This window comes from Poecilia reticulata, linkage group LG2 (genome assembly GCF_000633615.1).
Source record: "Poecilia reticulata strain Guanapo linkage group LG2, Guppy_female_1.0+MT, whole genome shotgun sequence".
NCBI classification, from domain to species: domain Eukaryota; kingdom Metazoa; phylum Chordata; class Actinopteri; order Cyprinodontiformes; family Poeciliidae; genus Poecilia; species Poecilia reticulata.
This window is the reverse complement of record NC_024332.1, coordinates 32524999-32542824: the sequence shown is the minus strand read 5'-3', so window position 1 is coordinate 32542824 and position 17826 is coordinate 32524999. Positions and strand designations below refer to the sequence as shown.

At 38.1% G+C, this 17826-nt stretch overlaps 1 protein-coding gene across 5 annotated transcripts in view; it reads left to right on the top strand.

Moving 5' to 3' along the window:
- pkp4 (plakophilin 4) overlaps nucleotides 1-17826 on the top strand; it is an 85172-nt gene that overhangs the window by 58365 nt on the left and 8981 nt on the right. For all 5 annotated transcript variants that reach the window (XM_008403998.2, XM_008404001.2, XM_008404000.2 and 2 more), the window contains 5 exons: nucleotides 1349-1559; nucleotides 2859-2991; nucleotides 4480-4693; nucleotides 14795-14978; nucleotides 16262-16379. In XM_008403998.2, the coding sequence (XP_008402220.1) occupies nucleotides 1349-1559; nucleotides 2859-2991; nucleotides 4480-4693; nucleotides 14795-14978; nucleotides 16262-16379 (860 nt within the window). The remainder of the gene's footprint in view (nucleotides 1-1348; nucleotides 1560-2858; nucleotides 2992-4479; nucleotides 4694-14794; nucleotides 14979-16261; nucleotides 16380-17826) is intronic.

Sequence of the window (17826 nt, the reverse complement as noted above, 5' to 3'; positions counted from 1 at the left end):
AGTGTGTTTGAGGTGTTGCCTTAAAGTACATCAACATGTACATTACATGTTGATGTAAAGTACATGTAAAGTACCCCGAACAGCTTACATAGCCATCGTCATCTGATTTTTCTCAAATTGTTTAAAGACATGATAATCCTAAAATATGGAAATGTCTGATTTTGAAGAATGTAATAAAAGATTGTCTCATTATTCTGATATTTAGCAAGTAGAAAGATTTAGGTAATTCCAAAATAGCAAATGTTTAATTTCATTTGACATCAGTCAAATTAATTTATGCAAGCTTGTGCCTTTTCATACCATGTAAACATCGGATTCCAACTACTCGGTGTCTAATAAATCTGTATCATATGATGTATATAATATGCATTTTTAACTTAGTTTCTGAAATAATTTTCAGTCTGCTTTATTGAGATACATTTGTTGTACTGACAAAAATATTTAAAAAAAGCTTCACTGTGTTGCGTTGAATTTCTCTCCCTGCGTCCCTGTGGGGTTTTTAGTTTGGGAGGTGGACACTTTGCTGGCTTGAGTCACTGCCGAACACAGAAGTGCACCGATGCGAGAAATTGTGTTTTTGGAGTAAAACCACAAGTTGACGTCTTGGTTCCTGGTAGGGGGGAGTTTGGGCGCTCGTGCCCAGTTCTTTCAGGTTTGCTGATACAGATCTGACCAGCGCAGCAGGCATGCTGTCACAGATCACGTGGCTTCAGTTAGAAGGAGGGCTAAGTCTTACCAGCCTGTTTATGCAGTTTAAAAAATGGGTCATAATGCTATAATATCACATGGAGCAAATGAATAGAAGACAGATGACTAAAAGAAGATGCGACGTTTCTTTTTAGTCTTGATGGTTCGTTTTTTGTCATTTTAATCCAGTTTTTTTTTTTTTGTGGAGCTGGTCAGCTTTTACACGTGTCTTTTTAGCTGAATTAGTACAAGAAAGTAAGAACGGGACGAATCAAGAAGGCTGGGAAGAAAGAATTTGTGGATTATCAAGCAGGGTGGGTCCTTAAGTGCTCTCTGAACACAGGCAGGACCCCTCGAGCTACGTACAACCTAGTAAACGTAAAAAAGAAAGCCTTTGAAGGAGAATGGATCTACTTTCTGCAACCATGGGAGCTGTATTTTATCCCCACCATTAATTGTGTCCACGTTTGAGAATTTGCAGAGTCTGTAAGAGCAGCAGCATGTTTGTATTTTCAGCTTTGTGTAAAAACCTCTAAGCTAACAGGAGTACAAAGCTCTCAGTTTAGCTGAAAAGGTCAGAACTCCAGTCTTGCATTGCTTTGTTGTCTTGTGTGTGTGTGCGTGTGCGTGCTTAATTTCTCTTTATGTTTTTGCTGTTCAGGTGTGGGAAGCCTGCAAAGGACATCCAGCCAGCGCAGTGCCATGACTTACCAAAGAAACAACTATGCTCTTAACACCACAGCTAACTATGCCGATCCATACCGCTCTGCACAGTACCGGCCCTCTGATCCGAACTACGCCCGGCAGACTATCGTTATGGACGACGGCGCCCCCCGCTCGCCCTCCATAGACAGCATTCAGAAAGATCCCAGGTAAGCACGGTCACATTCCCAGTGTCAAGTCATGTTTTCATTTTCACTAGATTTACTCTGTGGTTAGTACTTTACCACATAAAAGTCATCCAAAGGGGCTAGTTGTGCTTACAAGGCATCCCTGTTCTGCTGGGTCAACACCGGTGTCCTCTTACTATTCAAACACAGAGCTCTCCCCCTGGATAGCCACACATGGCTTTACCCATTAAGCTGGCTCAACTGTGCCTGGTCGCCTCACAATAGATTCTCACAGGCGCTGAAGTGCTGCGTCTGCTCTTGTTGTACAGATGTGTGGATGTGTAGAGCGTGGATTGACAACTTGTGGTAAAACCCTGACCCTGCACATTAGAGGCTTTGTTTACATTTACAGTGTGCTGTAACTATTTAAAGGTAGAGCAACCCAGGAGTGGCTGCTCAGGAAGTTCACCAGACTGGAATTTGGTCTAGAATTTCTGCCCTTGAATATATTTTCAGATTCAGCTTTAAAACAAGACAAGTTCATGTTTACTATCCAAAGATCTACTGTGTACCCCAAGTGGTGTAAAGCAATCTGTGCTACAACTGTAACACTTTGTGTTTCAGCGCGTAGATGGTACCAACTCTCATTTTGTGAGGGATTGCTTGTAATTGAATAAAAGGATGAACTCATTAGTATAAACCTTTGTGCTTGATAAATTTTCTTATGGCACTGTTGTATGATGGGGCATTTATCGCATCACTTATCTTTTATCGTGATAAATTTGCTATCATGATAACAATTTTGATTTATTGTTGTCACGATAAATTCCATCTAGTGATGTTTAAACTCCCCCAAAACTGCCCTTACTGTTTAGATTGTTACTTTTACTGTTTTCTAGACTGTTTGTTCAATAGAAGCATCAATAAATACCAAAAAATTTTAAAATATAGTTATAGTGTGCTGCGTCATGAAACAAATCACACTTTTTTATGCGTCTGGTGTCCTAATGAAGTGCCTTGCAAATGGAAATGGCAGTCATAGTTACCTGAAATAAACATTTTGATGATATCTTAGAATATTGAGTTTTTCTTACATTTTGATATGCTCTAAGTCTAATTGAAGGAAAACATTAATAACTTTATATAAACCTTTAGAGTTTTTAAAACTCTGATTATCCAAGCACAATAGTTTATACAAAATTGGACTGATAAATATAAACAATCTGCTTTCCTTGGCCCTCTTGAAAAAGAGAGAAGACGCAGAGTTGTGTTGCTGTTTTTCCTCATTTCCTTTGCACCTGTCGTCATGCTGATATGTTTCTACCCCACCTGCACTTTCAGAGAGTTTGCTTGGCGTGACCCGGAGCTGACGGAGGTAATCCACATGCTGCAGCACCATTTCCCCTCAGTGCAGGCCAATGCAGCCGCCTACCTGCAGCACCTGTGCTTCGGTGATAATAGAGTCAAGAGTGAGGTGGGTGGTGTTCGACTGATGCTGTACGGTGTCTTATTCCAGTTAATTCATCCTAACCCCTGATAACTGTTAAAACTATTCACATTATGTTAATATATTCTAATTTAGTCATTGCAAATTGTATATTTAAAGGAAATGCCCTATTTATGTTAACGAGGTTCATTTTTCAAGCTTCAGGGTTTTGATTAGCTTCGACTTTGACTTATATGAGACTCTTTTAGGGCAATAAATCGCACGATGCATCAATGCAAAGTTCAACATTTGGTAATTCTCATACAAAGAGAAGACTAAGTCAAATGAGCTTTGCCTTAGTCAAATTTAAGTTTTTATTTGTTCTTAATTGATACATTAAATTGATTAAATAAAAAACATATGTAAAGTATAAATAGTATTTTCCATCCATCCATTTTCCTGCACCCTTGTCCCCTATTGGGGTCAGGGGGGGTGCTGGTGCCCATCTCCAGCTAACGTTTCGGGCGAGAGGCGGGGTACACCCTGGACAGGTCGTCAGTCTGGCAATTTGTAGAGGCCAATTACCCTGACAGTCATGTTTTTGGACTGTGGGAGGAAACCGGAGTACCCGGAGAAAGCCCACGCATGCACAGGGAGAACATGCAAACTCCATGCAGAAAGACCGGGAATCGAACCCAGAACCTTCTTGCTGCAAAGCAACAGCTCTACCAACTGCGCCACTGTGCAGCCCCATAAATAGTATTTTGTTTTCTGAATTGTTAGTTTTCCTGTTAACAAAACGTTAATGGTTTAAATGTTAAGGCAATCTCCAAACTAAACTTTATACTGTAAAAACTGAAGATGACACCAATTTCAGTCATAAACCTTTTAGACTTATATTTTATTACTATTTAATTCATTGTCTGAGTTTATCAACTCAGCCATTTCTAAACAGTTTGACAGGAATTTAGTTTTTCAACTATTTTTTTCTCTGTTCCCACAAAAACAGAACAAACTCACAAATATTCTTCATTTTTAGATTATTTTTATTGGCATGTAAAGCCCTTTCTGTTTTGTTTATTTTGTATGATGTATTTTATGAAAACCTTGATTTTTATAGAATGCATATAATGTATTCAGTATAAATAGTATATTTTGTGTACTGAAATGTCAAATGTCTATATATTACTGAATAATTCATGCAATTCAATTTAAAGCTCTAGCTTTACTTTCATACACTTTGTGTTATTCACTTCACTCTGTGCGCAGAAGAAATGGCTGTTTTTTTTTTTTTTTGTTTGTTTGTTTTTTCCACCTGTGATCTCCTGTGGTTAAAGCTTTAATTCCAACCAGCATTACTTTTCCAGATAATTTGGGTTTGGTATGAATAAAATCCGTGCTGCTGAATCTCTTGTCGCATGAATAAATTCATGCTTTTTGCTCGCCCCTAAAAAACAACTGAACAAGGGAAAAATAAAACAGTTAAATCCCTTCCTGAGTGAAATTCACGCATGACCTTATTCACCCTACCGCCAGGTGTGTCGACTGGGAGGAATTAAACACCTGGTGGACCTGCTCGACCATAAAACCGTCGAGGTCCAAAGAAACTCGTGTGGGGCTTTGAGGAACCTTGTTTATGGGAAAGCTATGGATGAAAACAAGATCGCTGTCAGGAACGCAGGAGGGATTCCCGCTCTGCTCCGCCTGCTGAGGAAGACGGTCGATGCCGAAGTGCGGGAGCTCGTCACAGGTTGGTCAGCATGAGTGGAGAAGCTGCTTTTCACAATCACGTTGACAGTAAATCTGCACATAAAAATACAAAATATATATATATATATATATATATATATATATATTTAAACCACCAGTTGCTTTGCACATATTCTAACATATTTAAAATGTCTGTTTATATACAGTGTATGAGTTTTCTTTGTATAGTTTACTTCATTGTGCAGCAAGTGTTTGCTTCCACTTCGATCCCATTGTAATATTGGATTACCCCACATCTCTAAACTCATCACAGCTTAAGTTTAAACACCACTGACCCCAAAGTCAGTTTCTTATACATAAAATACCTATTTTCAAAGCAAAAAGCAGATATTAATGTCTAAGATATTAAGTTTCTCACATTTAAAAGGTTTTTCTTTCTTGTTGGTTTGACTGATGAGAGATTTGATGACTTTGCTAATAAAACCGCTTTTAACTTTATTATCTAATAATTTTTTTAGCAACATTACTGATATCAGATCACAGAAGTTTGCTTTTGTCATTATTGAAAATGCGGTTGGACTGTGACGACAGACATGTCCCGTAGCTCTTTCATCTCTCCATCTCCCATCTAATAGGTTGTTTGCTGCCACAAATAGGGATTACCTCAGAGTGTTGTTAGGGAGTGACATGTAATTAAGATTCTTTGAATATACAGTCAAACAGACCTGCCAGTATTGCCCTCCCTGGGAATATTAGTATAGTTTTCCCTGCCTCTCTTGGCTCATGGTTTTTACCAATCTGCTATGTAAAATAGTCTCCACATGTCCCTTTCTCCTCTCCTGGGCTTCATGCTACTTCATGTTGTTTGTGTTGTTTAAGCCCTGTAAAGGTGTTATAAATCCATGTTGTTTTGGATCAGGGTGGAGCACTACTGGAATGAGCAAACCAAAGACATTTGGCTTCCAGGTGGCTGAGTCAGCTGTTTGTGCAGGGACTCCAGTCTTCTTTATTGCCCGGTTTCAGGTTACAGTCCCCAGGGGCAAAACAATTCAGCTGGAGTATGAGCACAATAATTTCGTATTAACTGGGAGGAGATTGTTTTCAGCTTCCTCTATCAATCACGTGTGTATTTACTTTGCCTAACGCAAATAGTGGAGGGAAATATTCAGCATTTTTAAAAGGGCACAAGAGGATAATTTGTCTCTGCTCCCACTTGTTTTTATTAAACGAGTATAAAAAGAAAATCTAAAACATATGTCTTTATGCTGTTTGTTTAGACCTGGAAAGAGAGCAGGGGGACTCTTTTTTTTCCAAATCAGATTGAGCAGGTTTTATGTGAGCTCTGTTCAGGTGTTCTGCTTTCATCCACTGTTCTGAAAGCCTGTGGTGGCTAATTGGTTGTACAGACCCCAGGGTGGGAAGTGGGGGGTCTGTTTGAAAAGGTCAGCAGTACAACATCACCTTTGGTTAATTACAGCTAATGAGAACAATCCCGAACTGTTACCTGGTCGACAAGAGGATCCCACACGGTAGTTTAAAGAGGAGCAGTCAGAGATCAGTCACTTGTCTATAATTTATTTCTACTTACAAAGCTTCTGAGTAGTAGGTATCATATGAATAATTAATGTTCTTTTGCATTTTCGTTGAAAGATAGTTTAAAAGCTAAACACTGGTGCCTGAAAGGCTTTTTATTGCCTTCTGCAAAATGTTCAGGCTCGCTGAGGGAAAACTCCCTCCTTGCTGCCAGTCTTTTGTCTTCTTGTGGTCTGGTCTCATGTCTTGTGCTGCAAGCCGCTTTAGTTACTGCTCCTTGCACAAACAAATCCCCGTCTGATCAAAAGGTCAAGCTCACTATTCGGCCGTTAGCTCACGCACTCGGGCTCTGTTTATTATTCCAAATCAGCTTTTACCTTGGATTTCATTTCACTTTCCCTGCTTAACCATTCTTTTGTGCAATCAAACACCTTAACTCAGAGTTGGCAACTTACAGCAGACCAACTATTTTACTGAGGATTTTTATTTATTTTTTATTCTTTGTGACAGACCAACATGAAATAGTTGTGATGTGAAAAATAAAGTGTCTTCAGGGTATGAGTTTTTTTGTGTTTTACATGTGGAACAAAGATACATAAGGTTGCACACGTTGCTCTCATGGCTTGTGGCAATCTTCAAACACGGCGTCTGATGGTTGTCTGTAAACTTTGGCTTTCTTATCGTTTCTCTCCCACACGTCCAGAGTTACCATTGGACTGTAATTTGCTTCTCTGGTTAATGCTCTCCTTTTCCAGCTTGTCAGTTTAAATAAGCAACAATGTGTTGATAGATTTGTCTTATAAAATAAGAAAGTAATGGTGGAAAATAATGCTTTAAGCTTCTCTACATTTGAATCCCTAGGACATGCTATGTGCTGCTTGGTCTGAGAGCTTCAACAAAAAGCTAGATTCTGAACTTACGGACAAATTTACAAATAGTGATTTGCTAATAAAATGACACTATTCATAAATGTACACATTGTTTTTATACACCATGTATCATTTTGATTTCATTTGACAATTTTGCCTTTCTTAGTGTTGATTTGTCACATTCAATTCCAGTAAACTATATAAGTCTGTGAAAAGGTTCAAAAGGGTGTCAGTAATTTTGCGCAGCATTAGATGCTGCGAGTTCAGCTAAAAAGCACCTTTAAAGTACACACCAAGATGACTCTGGTTCAGTCAATAGAGCATTGACATTTTTCAAGCTCAGCTCCCTGAATTCAAAAGGTTAATAAACTGGGCAGTTTTTAGGTTATCTGCCCCATTACAGGCTTGACCTAAATAGTGGCCCTGTTAAATCTTCACAAAGCAATGTCTTTGACCTGCTGATATTTAATTCAGAGACAGAGATTGTCTTAAAGGAGCAGTTTCAAGTTTTCTGTATCGGTCAAGGTCAGTTTCATTTTGTATAAAGGGAATTGTTGTAACCAAGATGTAATTTATCTTTCACAGAAGCTTGGACTCTTGGGAATTTATATTATCAAAAGTGAAATATGTAGCTGCTCTTTATTGCAAGCATGTGGATTTGCAATCCTGCCTGTTGCAGGACAGAAAAAAATGTGGACACAAGTAAAAATAAAAAACCTAACAGAGATGGATTTCCTGCAAATCTGTAGCTCCTAATAAGTAAAGTAGATTAAGGTTCAAACATTTAAGATAAAGTAAATTTTATTGACATTTCCTGAAGGAAGTTGGTCTTCGTGTCTTCGGGGAATTTAATGTTGTTTTTTTTGTGCAGCGCCACCACAGGCAAGGGGATGAAGAGGTTTTTCGAAGGGCTTGGTTGGTTTGACACAGTGCAGCGTGTGAAAGTGAACTACACCAGCTGAACATGTAACAAATGTTACAATTTTGGTTCCCAATCGAATTGAGTTTACTAGACTATCAGGTGTGAAAACACCCTCAAACACACTCTCAGCCCAGTGGGCAATAGTTAGTTAGAAACTCATGATGACACCCATTCAGTCAATCAATAACCACTTTCACACATTGGTTACGCCTCATTGGTATATATAAAAAAAAGTGTCCTTGTGAAGCTGTCACTGTTTCTCCTTGATTCACTCAGATTACACAAAAAAAGCTCAGCTCAGCACTGAAACAGTTCTTTTCTTCAAGTAGTGACTGCAAAACCTGCTGGGTCATAGCAGTGGTTTTGTGCTGACATTGTGCAGGTAGCAAGAGGCGCTAGCTTTGTGCCACAGATTGCATGACCATTTTTGAACCCAAGATTTTTGTGAAGAAAATTAAGTCAACTTTAAGTAATTTTTTTATTCTAACCTAAATAAAATTGGTGGATATTTAAAGGAGCATTCATTATGTAACTCTACATGTTATTTCAGTAGCCTTGGTGCAAAGGTACCAGCACTCAGTTCAGATTGAGATGCCTAGAGAAGCTCAAGAAAGTGGTTGATTTTGACTGTCCAACCTGACTTGTTGTAAACTTAAAAATCTCAAATGTTTTTCAGTTGGTGGGCGATCTGATACAGAGCGCTACCAGGTTGTTCTAACAATGGTCTGACAGTTTAAACGGTGGTCTCCACTGTCCACTGTCTGTTGTTGTTGTTATTGAGAGAGAAGGACTCAAAGGGAGCCATTTTCAGAATCAATGGGGTGTTTAAAAATTACAAAGGGGAAACTCAAACACTGGAAGAAACAATTTTTTGAAGGGAACAGCTCTCCACAAATATATGGCTTAGTATTATGTGTTGAGCATTTGCCCTTAGTCTCTTACTACTGTTTTTGTTTTTATATTTTTTATTTTTGTTTAAATAGGCCTTTTTTTTTTTTTTTTTTTTTACTTTCAACTTGCTACAGATGCACCTGAAGTTCCCCACTTAGGGACAATACAGAATATTTCCATTCTTTCCTGTTGATTTTTTTAATATTAATATTCTCACAATATTACACTAATGCAGTGGTTGTAATTAACAGTCTGCAATGTTTTATCTCTAGTATATTAAAGCTAGGTAAGCAGGCTGATGGTAATGGAAGGAAGAAAAACAGATTAATCTGAGCAAGAACAAAGCACGGAGTAGCCTCTTGACACTCGTATCACAAACTCAAATCTTAATATTTTCTTTTAGCAGCTGCTACTAGAGATGTGCCGATCAGGTTTTTTCCTGCCGATACCGATCACCCATGAGGGCCGATCACCGATACCAATCAAATAATTATTTTTTATTTTTTTATAATAAACACTACCGGTTACATTATGTGGAAAAAGGAACCATGAATTCACCTTAATTTAGACAAAAACTTGTTTTTAATAACTTTTTTTCAAGAAGAAAACTAAACAAAACAGGCATTGTGCAAATTGTACTGCTACCGGTAATACTATCTTTAACAGACTGATAACATATGAAGGCTCTGAAGAGGCTAAATAATGCAAAGAGCCAAAATAAAACCTCTCAACATTGCCAAAAAAATTCAAAGGCAAATGCAGGTTCCATTACAATAAACAATCCAGAGTTACTGAATGAAAACTTCCTGTTAGCATGGCGGCTAGCTGATTACTGCTAGTTCTGAGTGGCTGTTTCTGACTAAGCTGGGTAACTATGCACAGGGAGGAGATCGATTATTTTTTTAGTGATTATTTGTCTCATGTTAGGACAGCGAAATTTTTAATACGTATGTAAAATGTATTTTTTTAGGTTAGATCAGGGGTGTCAAACTCCAGTCCTCAAGGGCCGCTGTCCTGCAGTTTTTAGATGTGCCACAGGTACAAAACACCTGAATCAAATGGCTTAATTACCTCCTCAGTTCTCCAGAGCCTTGCTAATGACCTAATTATTCTATTCAGGTGTGGTGCAGCAGAGGCACTTCTAAAAGTTGCAGGACACCGGCCCTCGAGGACTGGAGTTTGACACCCCTGGGTTAGATGCTGCAGCTTTAAACAGAGGTTTGGTGTGAGAGTCACTACCAGGTGGAGCAGAAGCGGCGCTCCGTCTGTGAAATATTACTACCTGTAGCGTGTAGCAGCAGTTCAACAGCGAGAACAGAACCAGCGTCTTACATCGCAGCTCGAAGACTTAAATAATTTTGCGGGTTATTTGTTTAGCTTTCTGACCGTCATGCTAATCCGGGTGAGTGTTTGTAGCTGCGCGCTGCTTTACCTGCTATCTGATCCTCCATATGTCTGTTTTACTGCAGTGCTGATTCAGTGCTCGTTGTAGCCAAACTCCGTCAAGTATGGCATTGTTTTTATGTCGTATTAGCTTTGTCGTGTTGATGCATTTTGACGTGCTTCAATTTTCCGTCGCTACACGCAAACTTCCCCATTCACTTAGTGCGTTATAGTTCCACATCGTTTAGGATTTGTTGCTGCGCGTTTGCGCAGTCTGAAGGAAAGAGGAGACCAGCTGCACAGGCAGGCTGCGAAATGAGATGCAGGTGATCGGTATCTGCAACAAGAGCCATTGATCACCGATCATGCACTTCTTCACGAAAATCGGCCGATTATGATCGGTGACCGATCGATCGGCACACCTCTAGCTGCTATCATAAAACGCAAATCCACCTCACAATACAGTTCAGAGTTAGTTTTTTATCCTCACTAATGCAGTCAAGGGAAAACATCCGCAGTTTGACAATATTATTTCTTTCACAATATTGTCTTGCTGACTGGTGTAGTGTTGTGCTAAAGCACCAAATTATTTTCTTATACATGACATGTTAGCCGGAGTCGAAAAAAGGACGCTGACAAGCATTTGAAGCTAAAGATCTTAATATGTTTGACAATGAAATTTAGCAGCACATTAGTTAGAATCGTTTGTCATTTGGACAAACTTGTTTTGCTTAGATAGCAGCCAAACAAATTCAGTCCATTGTGACCAGTTGTTTAAATTTGATTCGTTTTTTTTAATTGTCTATATCACAGTAAAACCTCACAACCTGTTACACATTACCCATTTAATCTTAAACGAAATCTTTCAATTTAACTCCCATCTTATTAGCAGCTTCCTAATATATTCCTTCATTTCCCCATGAAAGCACTCCGTGTTCCTTTCTGTGCTCGTTTTATAAATTAATGACCCTGCTGCTATTACATTGTTTTTGGGTCACTGTTTAAAAAGTCAAGTAAAGCCACAAGAAAGCAGCAACAAAACAGGACAACAAGTAACAGGCTGATTTAAATGTGTGTGTGCACACAGAAACAAATAGACACAGGTTTGATCCATCTGACTGTCAAATATGACTTATGAGTATTGCTGCTGGTGTTGCTCCACTGACAGCACTGTCAGTCACACCTCAGTAATTCCTGCGGTTGATTTCTCCAGCATGTAGCCTCCGCAGGACTAGTCTGATATCCTGCAGAGACCATTCGTTTCTGCAAATTGCCGGTAGAGTGGGTGTGGACCTGAGCAACGTGTTTGAGGGAAGCTGTTGATCGAGTGGATTGTGAAGATAAAGCAAAGACATTGGTCAGCAGGAATCTATTTTTTCCTGTATTAAAGCTGAAAGCTCTTTTGAGACACTCCTTTTTTGAGTGGTTTGGAAATCAAAAATATAAAGCTGAATATGCTTGAATAAGTGCATACATTTCATAATACTGTGTCATGCTTTCTCAAGCAGAGATTGCATCCCACCTTTTGCTCTGCTTTTGATATGCAGAATCATTCACACCACTGCCGGGCTCCTGTAGGGTGCCCATGCCGCATATTTAAAAGTCAAATAGACACTATCTTTGGTTTTATTACGATGATTTGTCAAAATATGGACATTTATGTGTGGATGTCATCATATTTTCAATTATTGAAAGACATTGATAATTAAAATAACAGATTCCATGACTTTCATTAGTATTCCACAGAACGCACCACACATGGCTTCCATTGTTTTCGCTGCCTTTATCCAAGGGGGCTTCTGTTCCACGGGCCCCCCTCCTTGAATATCATGACATGTGGTAATTGTACATGTTCACAGTTAATGATGTTAATTTAATTAACCTATCTAAATAATGCCAGATCACATTGTGAGCTTTTTCTGTCTCCGTGTGGTCGCTCCTCTACAATCAGCTCCTTCTAATGAAACACCAAACTTGATGAAAGCTGGATAAAAACACACTTTGCGCTCTGTCACCAAATGCTGACACACTTGCACTCACACACGAGTGATCACACGCTTATGCCAGCAGACAAAGATCGCACAGGGAAAACATTGAGACCTTTCAATGATATCTGCATTTTATAAACGTGCCAAATTTCATTTTGATTTCAGTATGTAGTCTCCTGTGAGTAGAAGCAGGAGTAACTCTTTCACTCCTGGTACATATGGTAAAAGTGTACAAAATAGCCGAAGTGCTTCCTGTCCTCCCCCTGACATGCAGCAAAAATCAAGTCATCACCGAATAAAAGGTTTTGACCTGGCTTGACTGTCAGAGGAGAAATACTCCCTCTGGCTGTATAAGATTGAGCTGGGTAAGGAAATGCATACATGACAGAGAGAGAAAAAAAGATACAGCGGATAAAGACTGAAAGGTGGTGGAGAGACAGAAACAGATGAAAGATGGGATAAACAGAGACAGAAAGATGGGGGAGAAAGATAAAAAAATAGATTTAGAAATGAAGATATATATATATATATATATATTCCATAGCATATAGACTCTTAATGTGAACAGTTTATTTTTGCAATAGATTAAGTTTGAAACCTGTAGTCAGATTAAAGCAATATCTCCTATACAGAGATAGTGCTTTATCTACTATGACAGCTGGTTTATGTTCTTCATCTATCTCAAATTTGAAGAGTGTCCTCTTTAAAATAGTAAAACCTATGTTTATAAAGGGTTGTTTAGCTTTGAATGGATCACATGTTTCCCAAAGCCCTGCCTCTGACTGGTTGATCAGAACCTGGTGACGACTCCTTCCCTGAAAATGGTTTTGGGAAAGCAAACAGCTTGGTTCTCATGCGAGAAGCTCACAGATAAACATCAAGTTTCTTTTCCTCCTTTTGTCACCCCTCCACTCATTGTTTAACATTAGATATTAGAATTAAACTGTAAACTCATTTTCTTTAAACTCCCGAGAGGGCAATGACCATTCAATGGCATAACTGTAGAAAATGTTTATTTCTGGTTTATCTTACTAGTAACTGCTGTTGTACATTTTATCGAATAAACTTTATGTTCATTAATTTTAAATACATTGTTTTCTGAATAAGTAATTGAAGTGTAAGCATGCCAGTGATGCAAATCTGAAAAATAAAAACTTTTCTTGCTACATTGAATTAGTGACAAAGATCGTTCAATGGGAGCTGAAAGAATTCACCCCTCAGATAAAGTTATAGCTGAAACCGATTGATTTATGTAAATTAATGCAGATAAATATCAACTCTACATGTAAAAGGAGACAATATTTTCACTGCATATCTTGTAAAGCTTTGCCAGCACTGTCAGAATTGGGCTCTAGGGATCTATTATATTCTTTGTCATTTCCATTTCTTCATATAGAGTCGGGGAACGACATGCTGAGAGAAAATAAAAACTGAATTTTGAGGGAAGCTGCAGAAGTTAGTTTTTATTTATATATACAAATAAGATTTCAATCTGTGTGACATAAATATGAAAACACGCAAAGACATTTTGGATTTGTCTTTTTGTTGGTTCTGATCAGCTTATTTATATTCCGCCAAATCTGAACAAGTGTCCTCTCATTCCACTTTTTAAGATAAATAGATTCAGTTCATATACAAAAATACACTCTGATTAATCCAATGATATGTACAAATTCACACTCGGTTCCAATACCTTACAAGAGGATTCTAGTCGTTATACATTGCAGTCAAATGCAGTTCATTATGCCAGTCGGTGAAAAGTTTTCTATCCATAAAAGCACAGGTGATTCCATGGATTCATGCAGTTTTATGTATTTGCAGACTGAGCACATTGTTATGTACAGACAGCAGCAGATTTGACTTTATCTGGTTGCGCACATGCATGTTTTACGTGTCCCTTTTAGTTTTGTCATGGCAGCATTTGTGAGATGTAGCCCTGTGTTTACTCTCGAGACTTTACAGTGCACTCGAGCTTGTGCTGCATTAGCCTCCTGCAAGGTTACAGATACCCTGCAGAAGGCGGCTGGTGCTTTAGTATAAGCCTTGCAGCAAGAGCCATCTAATTAGGAGAACATGCTACATGCTGGCTAATCCTCGACGGATGCAGCATCAAAGGCTGTCAGGACTGCGCATGATTATCAGCAGTTACCATAAGTATATTTGAATAGAGTGAGATGATAGAAGACTTTCCGTTATTTATATTTCATTTGAAATCCCTGAGCCATAGGGATCCTTGCCTCATCCTTTCTTTTTTTTTCAATTCAAGTAATAATCTCCACCTTGAGGATATCCTCTGTAGATGAAATGTGATGCATTGATGCTAAAGCTGTGCTTTCATTCTAAAGAAGTGTTTAACCCGAGGCTCTCTGTCTGAATGCCTGCTTGTTTGCATTTGTTCTTGAATCCATGCTGAGTCCATTGGAAGTTTTTTTTGTTAGGTTTTTTTAAATTATTATTATTATTATTTCTCTTATGAGTACCTCTAAATGCAGATGACAACTGATTAAAGAGGAGCCCTGCATTCTTTTTTTTTTTTTTTCTCTTTACTTCCCCAGGGGTTTTGTGGAACCTTTCTTCATGTGATGCTGTGAAGATGACAATCATCCGGGACGCCTTATCCACCTTGACCAACACTGTGATCATCCCTCACTCTGGATGGAGCAGCTCTACATTCGACGATGACCACAAGCTGAAGTTCCACTCCTCCCTAGTGCTGAAGAACACTACAGGCTGCCTTAGGTAAACCACCTGATGATCACGCTGGACAATAGCACCTCACTGTGGGCATTTGCCGCTATTACATCTGATATGTATTGTCAATAAATGACATTTTGTCCCATACATTTTTTTTTATTTGGTAAAAACATTTAGTTTTTGTTTTTTAGATCTCTATTTTAGATAAATCTTATAGAGTTTAAAAAATATAATTTTACTGTTGTCCAGATTTGAATAATATGCAAAAATATAGTAATATATAGAAACATATTTGCATTTCTAATCTTTATTTCTAGTATACATCCACAGAAAAGAAAAAAAAGAATGAAGGAATTGTGTCCCTTCATTCCTTTTTATATGTACTTTTCTGTTCTTTGTTTCTTTCTTCATCCCTCAATCTATGCCTCCCTCTCCTCTTTCCTTCCTTCTTTCATTCCTGACTATCTTCCTTGTGTCCTTCCTTCTTGCCTTATTTTCTTCTGTCTTTGCAGTCTCGTCTTCTTTTCATCTTTTTTAGTGTTCTTTTTGTCATCCATTTTTATTTTTTTGTGTTTTTTCTTTCTTACTCTTTTCTTTCTTCTGTCCTGTCCTTATTTTTTGTCTCGTCTTTACTTCCTGGCTTCTGTCCTTTCATCTTTTTATCCTATGTTCCTGTCATTTTGTCCTTTCTTGTATCCAACTTTTCACCTTCCTCATGGCTTATCATTTAGTGTATTTCTTCTTTCATACATCCATTGCATTCTTTTTTCCTTTATTCCTTTATTCTTTTCTTCCTTTTGTCCATTCGTCAATTAATTATTATCCATTGAGATTTCGACTGGTTCCACATTGAAAGGCTGCACGCTGTAGAAATATCTGCCATGTGTTTATGGTTAACTTTGTTCAGGAAAAGTCTGAATTTTTTACATAAAAACTGTAGAAACCCTAAACGACTCGTACTATTGAGATTCATTAAAAAACATTTTTTTCTCTATCCTGCGGCATGTTGCTTTGCAGGTTTAATTAGTGGAAGTCAATTCACTTTGTATATGTTTGTGCATCATGTGAACATGTATAGGTAAGGCTTAAAGAGCTTTATTTACTGAGCAAAGAACAATACGTACTTGAGTCAGGCCACACAAAGTCTCCTCATACATTAAAGATGGTGTCTGGGAACGACAAAGCCCACATTACCATTTCAAGTAGGAGACACACAGCTATCATTTTGGGCGTTTGTTTTCCCTGCAAAGCCCCAACTTGAATGGTTAATGAGTGTGTGTGTGTGCGTGCGTGCGTGTGTTCTCATGTGTTCATGTTTTTTTTAAAAGGAACCTGAGTTCAGCCGGTGAGGAGGCCAGAAAGCAGATGCGTACTTGTGACGGCCTGGTTGACTCACTGCTCTACGTCATCAAAGCCTGTGTAAACACGTCTGACTTTGACAGCAAGGTACCTCACAAAGCCTGCTGCCCACCGTTGCACACGCACACACTCGCACACGCATCTACACACACCCTCTTAGGCCCGGAGGAGAATATGCAGCCAGTTGATAAGAAGCTCTGGAGAAAATACCCTGCTTATCCTCTTTGAATCAGTTTATTGCCTGCGTCTAAATGACCCTCAGAGCAGTTAACAGAAACTGTTTGATCTGCTTTGTCACCCAAAGCACAGCCAGAATGTGAACCTTAAGCATCAGATGTTCATCATACAGTAAATTAACATTTATTCAATGGCTGCGGCAAAGAAAGTACATCTCCTAAGCATGAATCCTTGCATTATGAAAGTTAAGTGAATCATCTGAAATGTGGTGATGGTTTCTCCCTTTGGCAAGGAACCTAGTCAAGCAGATAATGTTCTATGTTTCCTGATCTGTACAGCTAAGGAATGCAAACCTCAGTAAAAATGGATTTATAATCAATGCATTCTAGATAGTTTTCAAATAAAGACTGCATATTACAAGTGTAACATTATTTGCCAGAGGTCTAATTAGTTAACTTTTTTAATTGCATCTTGTAAAAACCATATCGACAAACTTGAAGCCAGATTTGTGATGACCAGCAGATTGTTGGTAGGCACCTAGATGTTTTTTCTTTTAATATCCTCAGGTTGAAACTGTGGCTTTATAACACATAGCAACAGTATTGCTGTTGCAATATCAGTGAGGGTAATATTAATATCTCAAAAATCTGTTTGGAATGCAATATTTGTTGACTATTCATTTCAAGTGTCAGGAATTCATGTTTTGCATAAAAGTAATAACTTCAACCTATTGGATGTAGTCCCACTAGAGCATATATTCACACCTAATAACAGAGGAAGAAGAAAAAGAAAAATGATCGCAGGAGATTTAAAAGTAATGTAATGGCAGATGAGAGGAGACAGGAAGATGTGGGCTATTATCATTATCACAAAAATCTCTGTTTGTAGTCTGGGTCAGTATTATTTGAATTATCATCTTATGAAAAATGTATTTCGATACAGTCATCCAAATTAACTGAAATTAACAGAAAATTACCCTAAAATATATACAGACTTCACGTTTTAAATTGAATTACCAAAACAAACAAATTTGTCAACGATATTCTAATTTATTCAGAGACCGTAGTAATGATACGATAATCTTTATAATGCTAGAGAACCGAATAACGTATTTGGTCTCAATCTTCGCTGCAATAACCTCAACTTGTAATATTCAGTCAACGAAACAAAAAAAATATTGATGAACATTTCAAGTCAACAATAGTTCTCACAATTGTTGATTATGAAAGTGTTTGTCATGTTTTTATGTTTTCATGATGTAAAGCACGTTGAACTGATTTATAACTGATATGTGCTTTACACATATACTTAAATGCTTGATAAGGAATTTGCATAAATTATGATACAAAATGTTCAT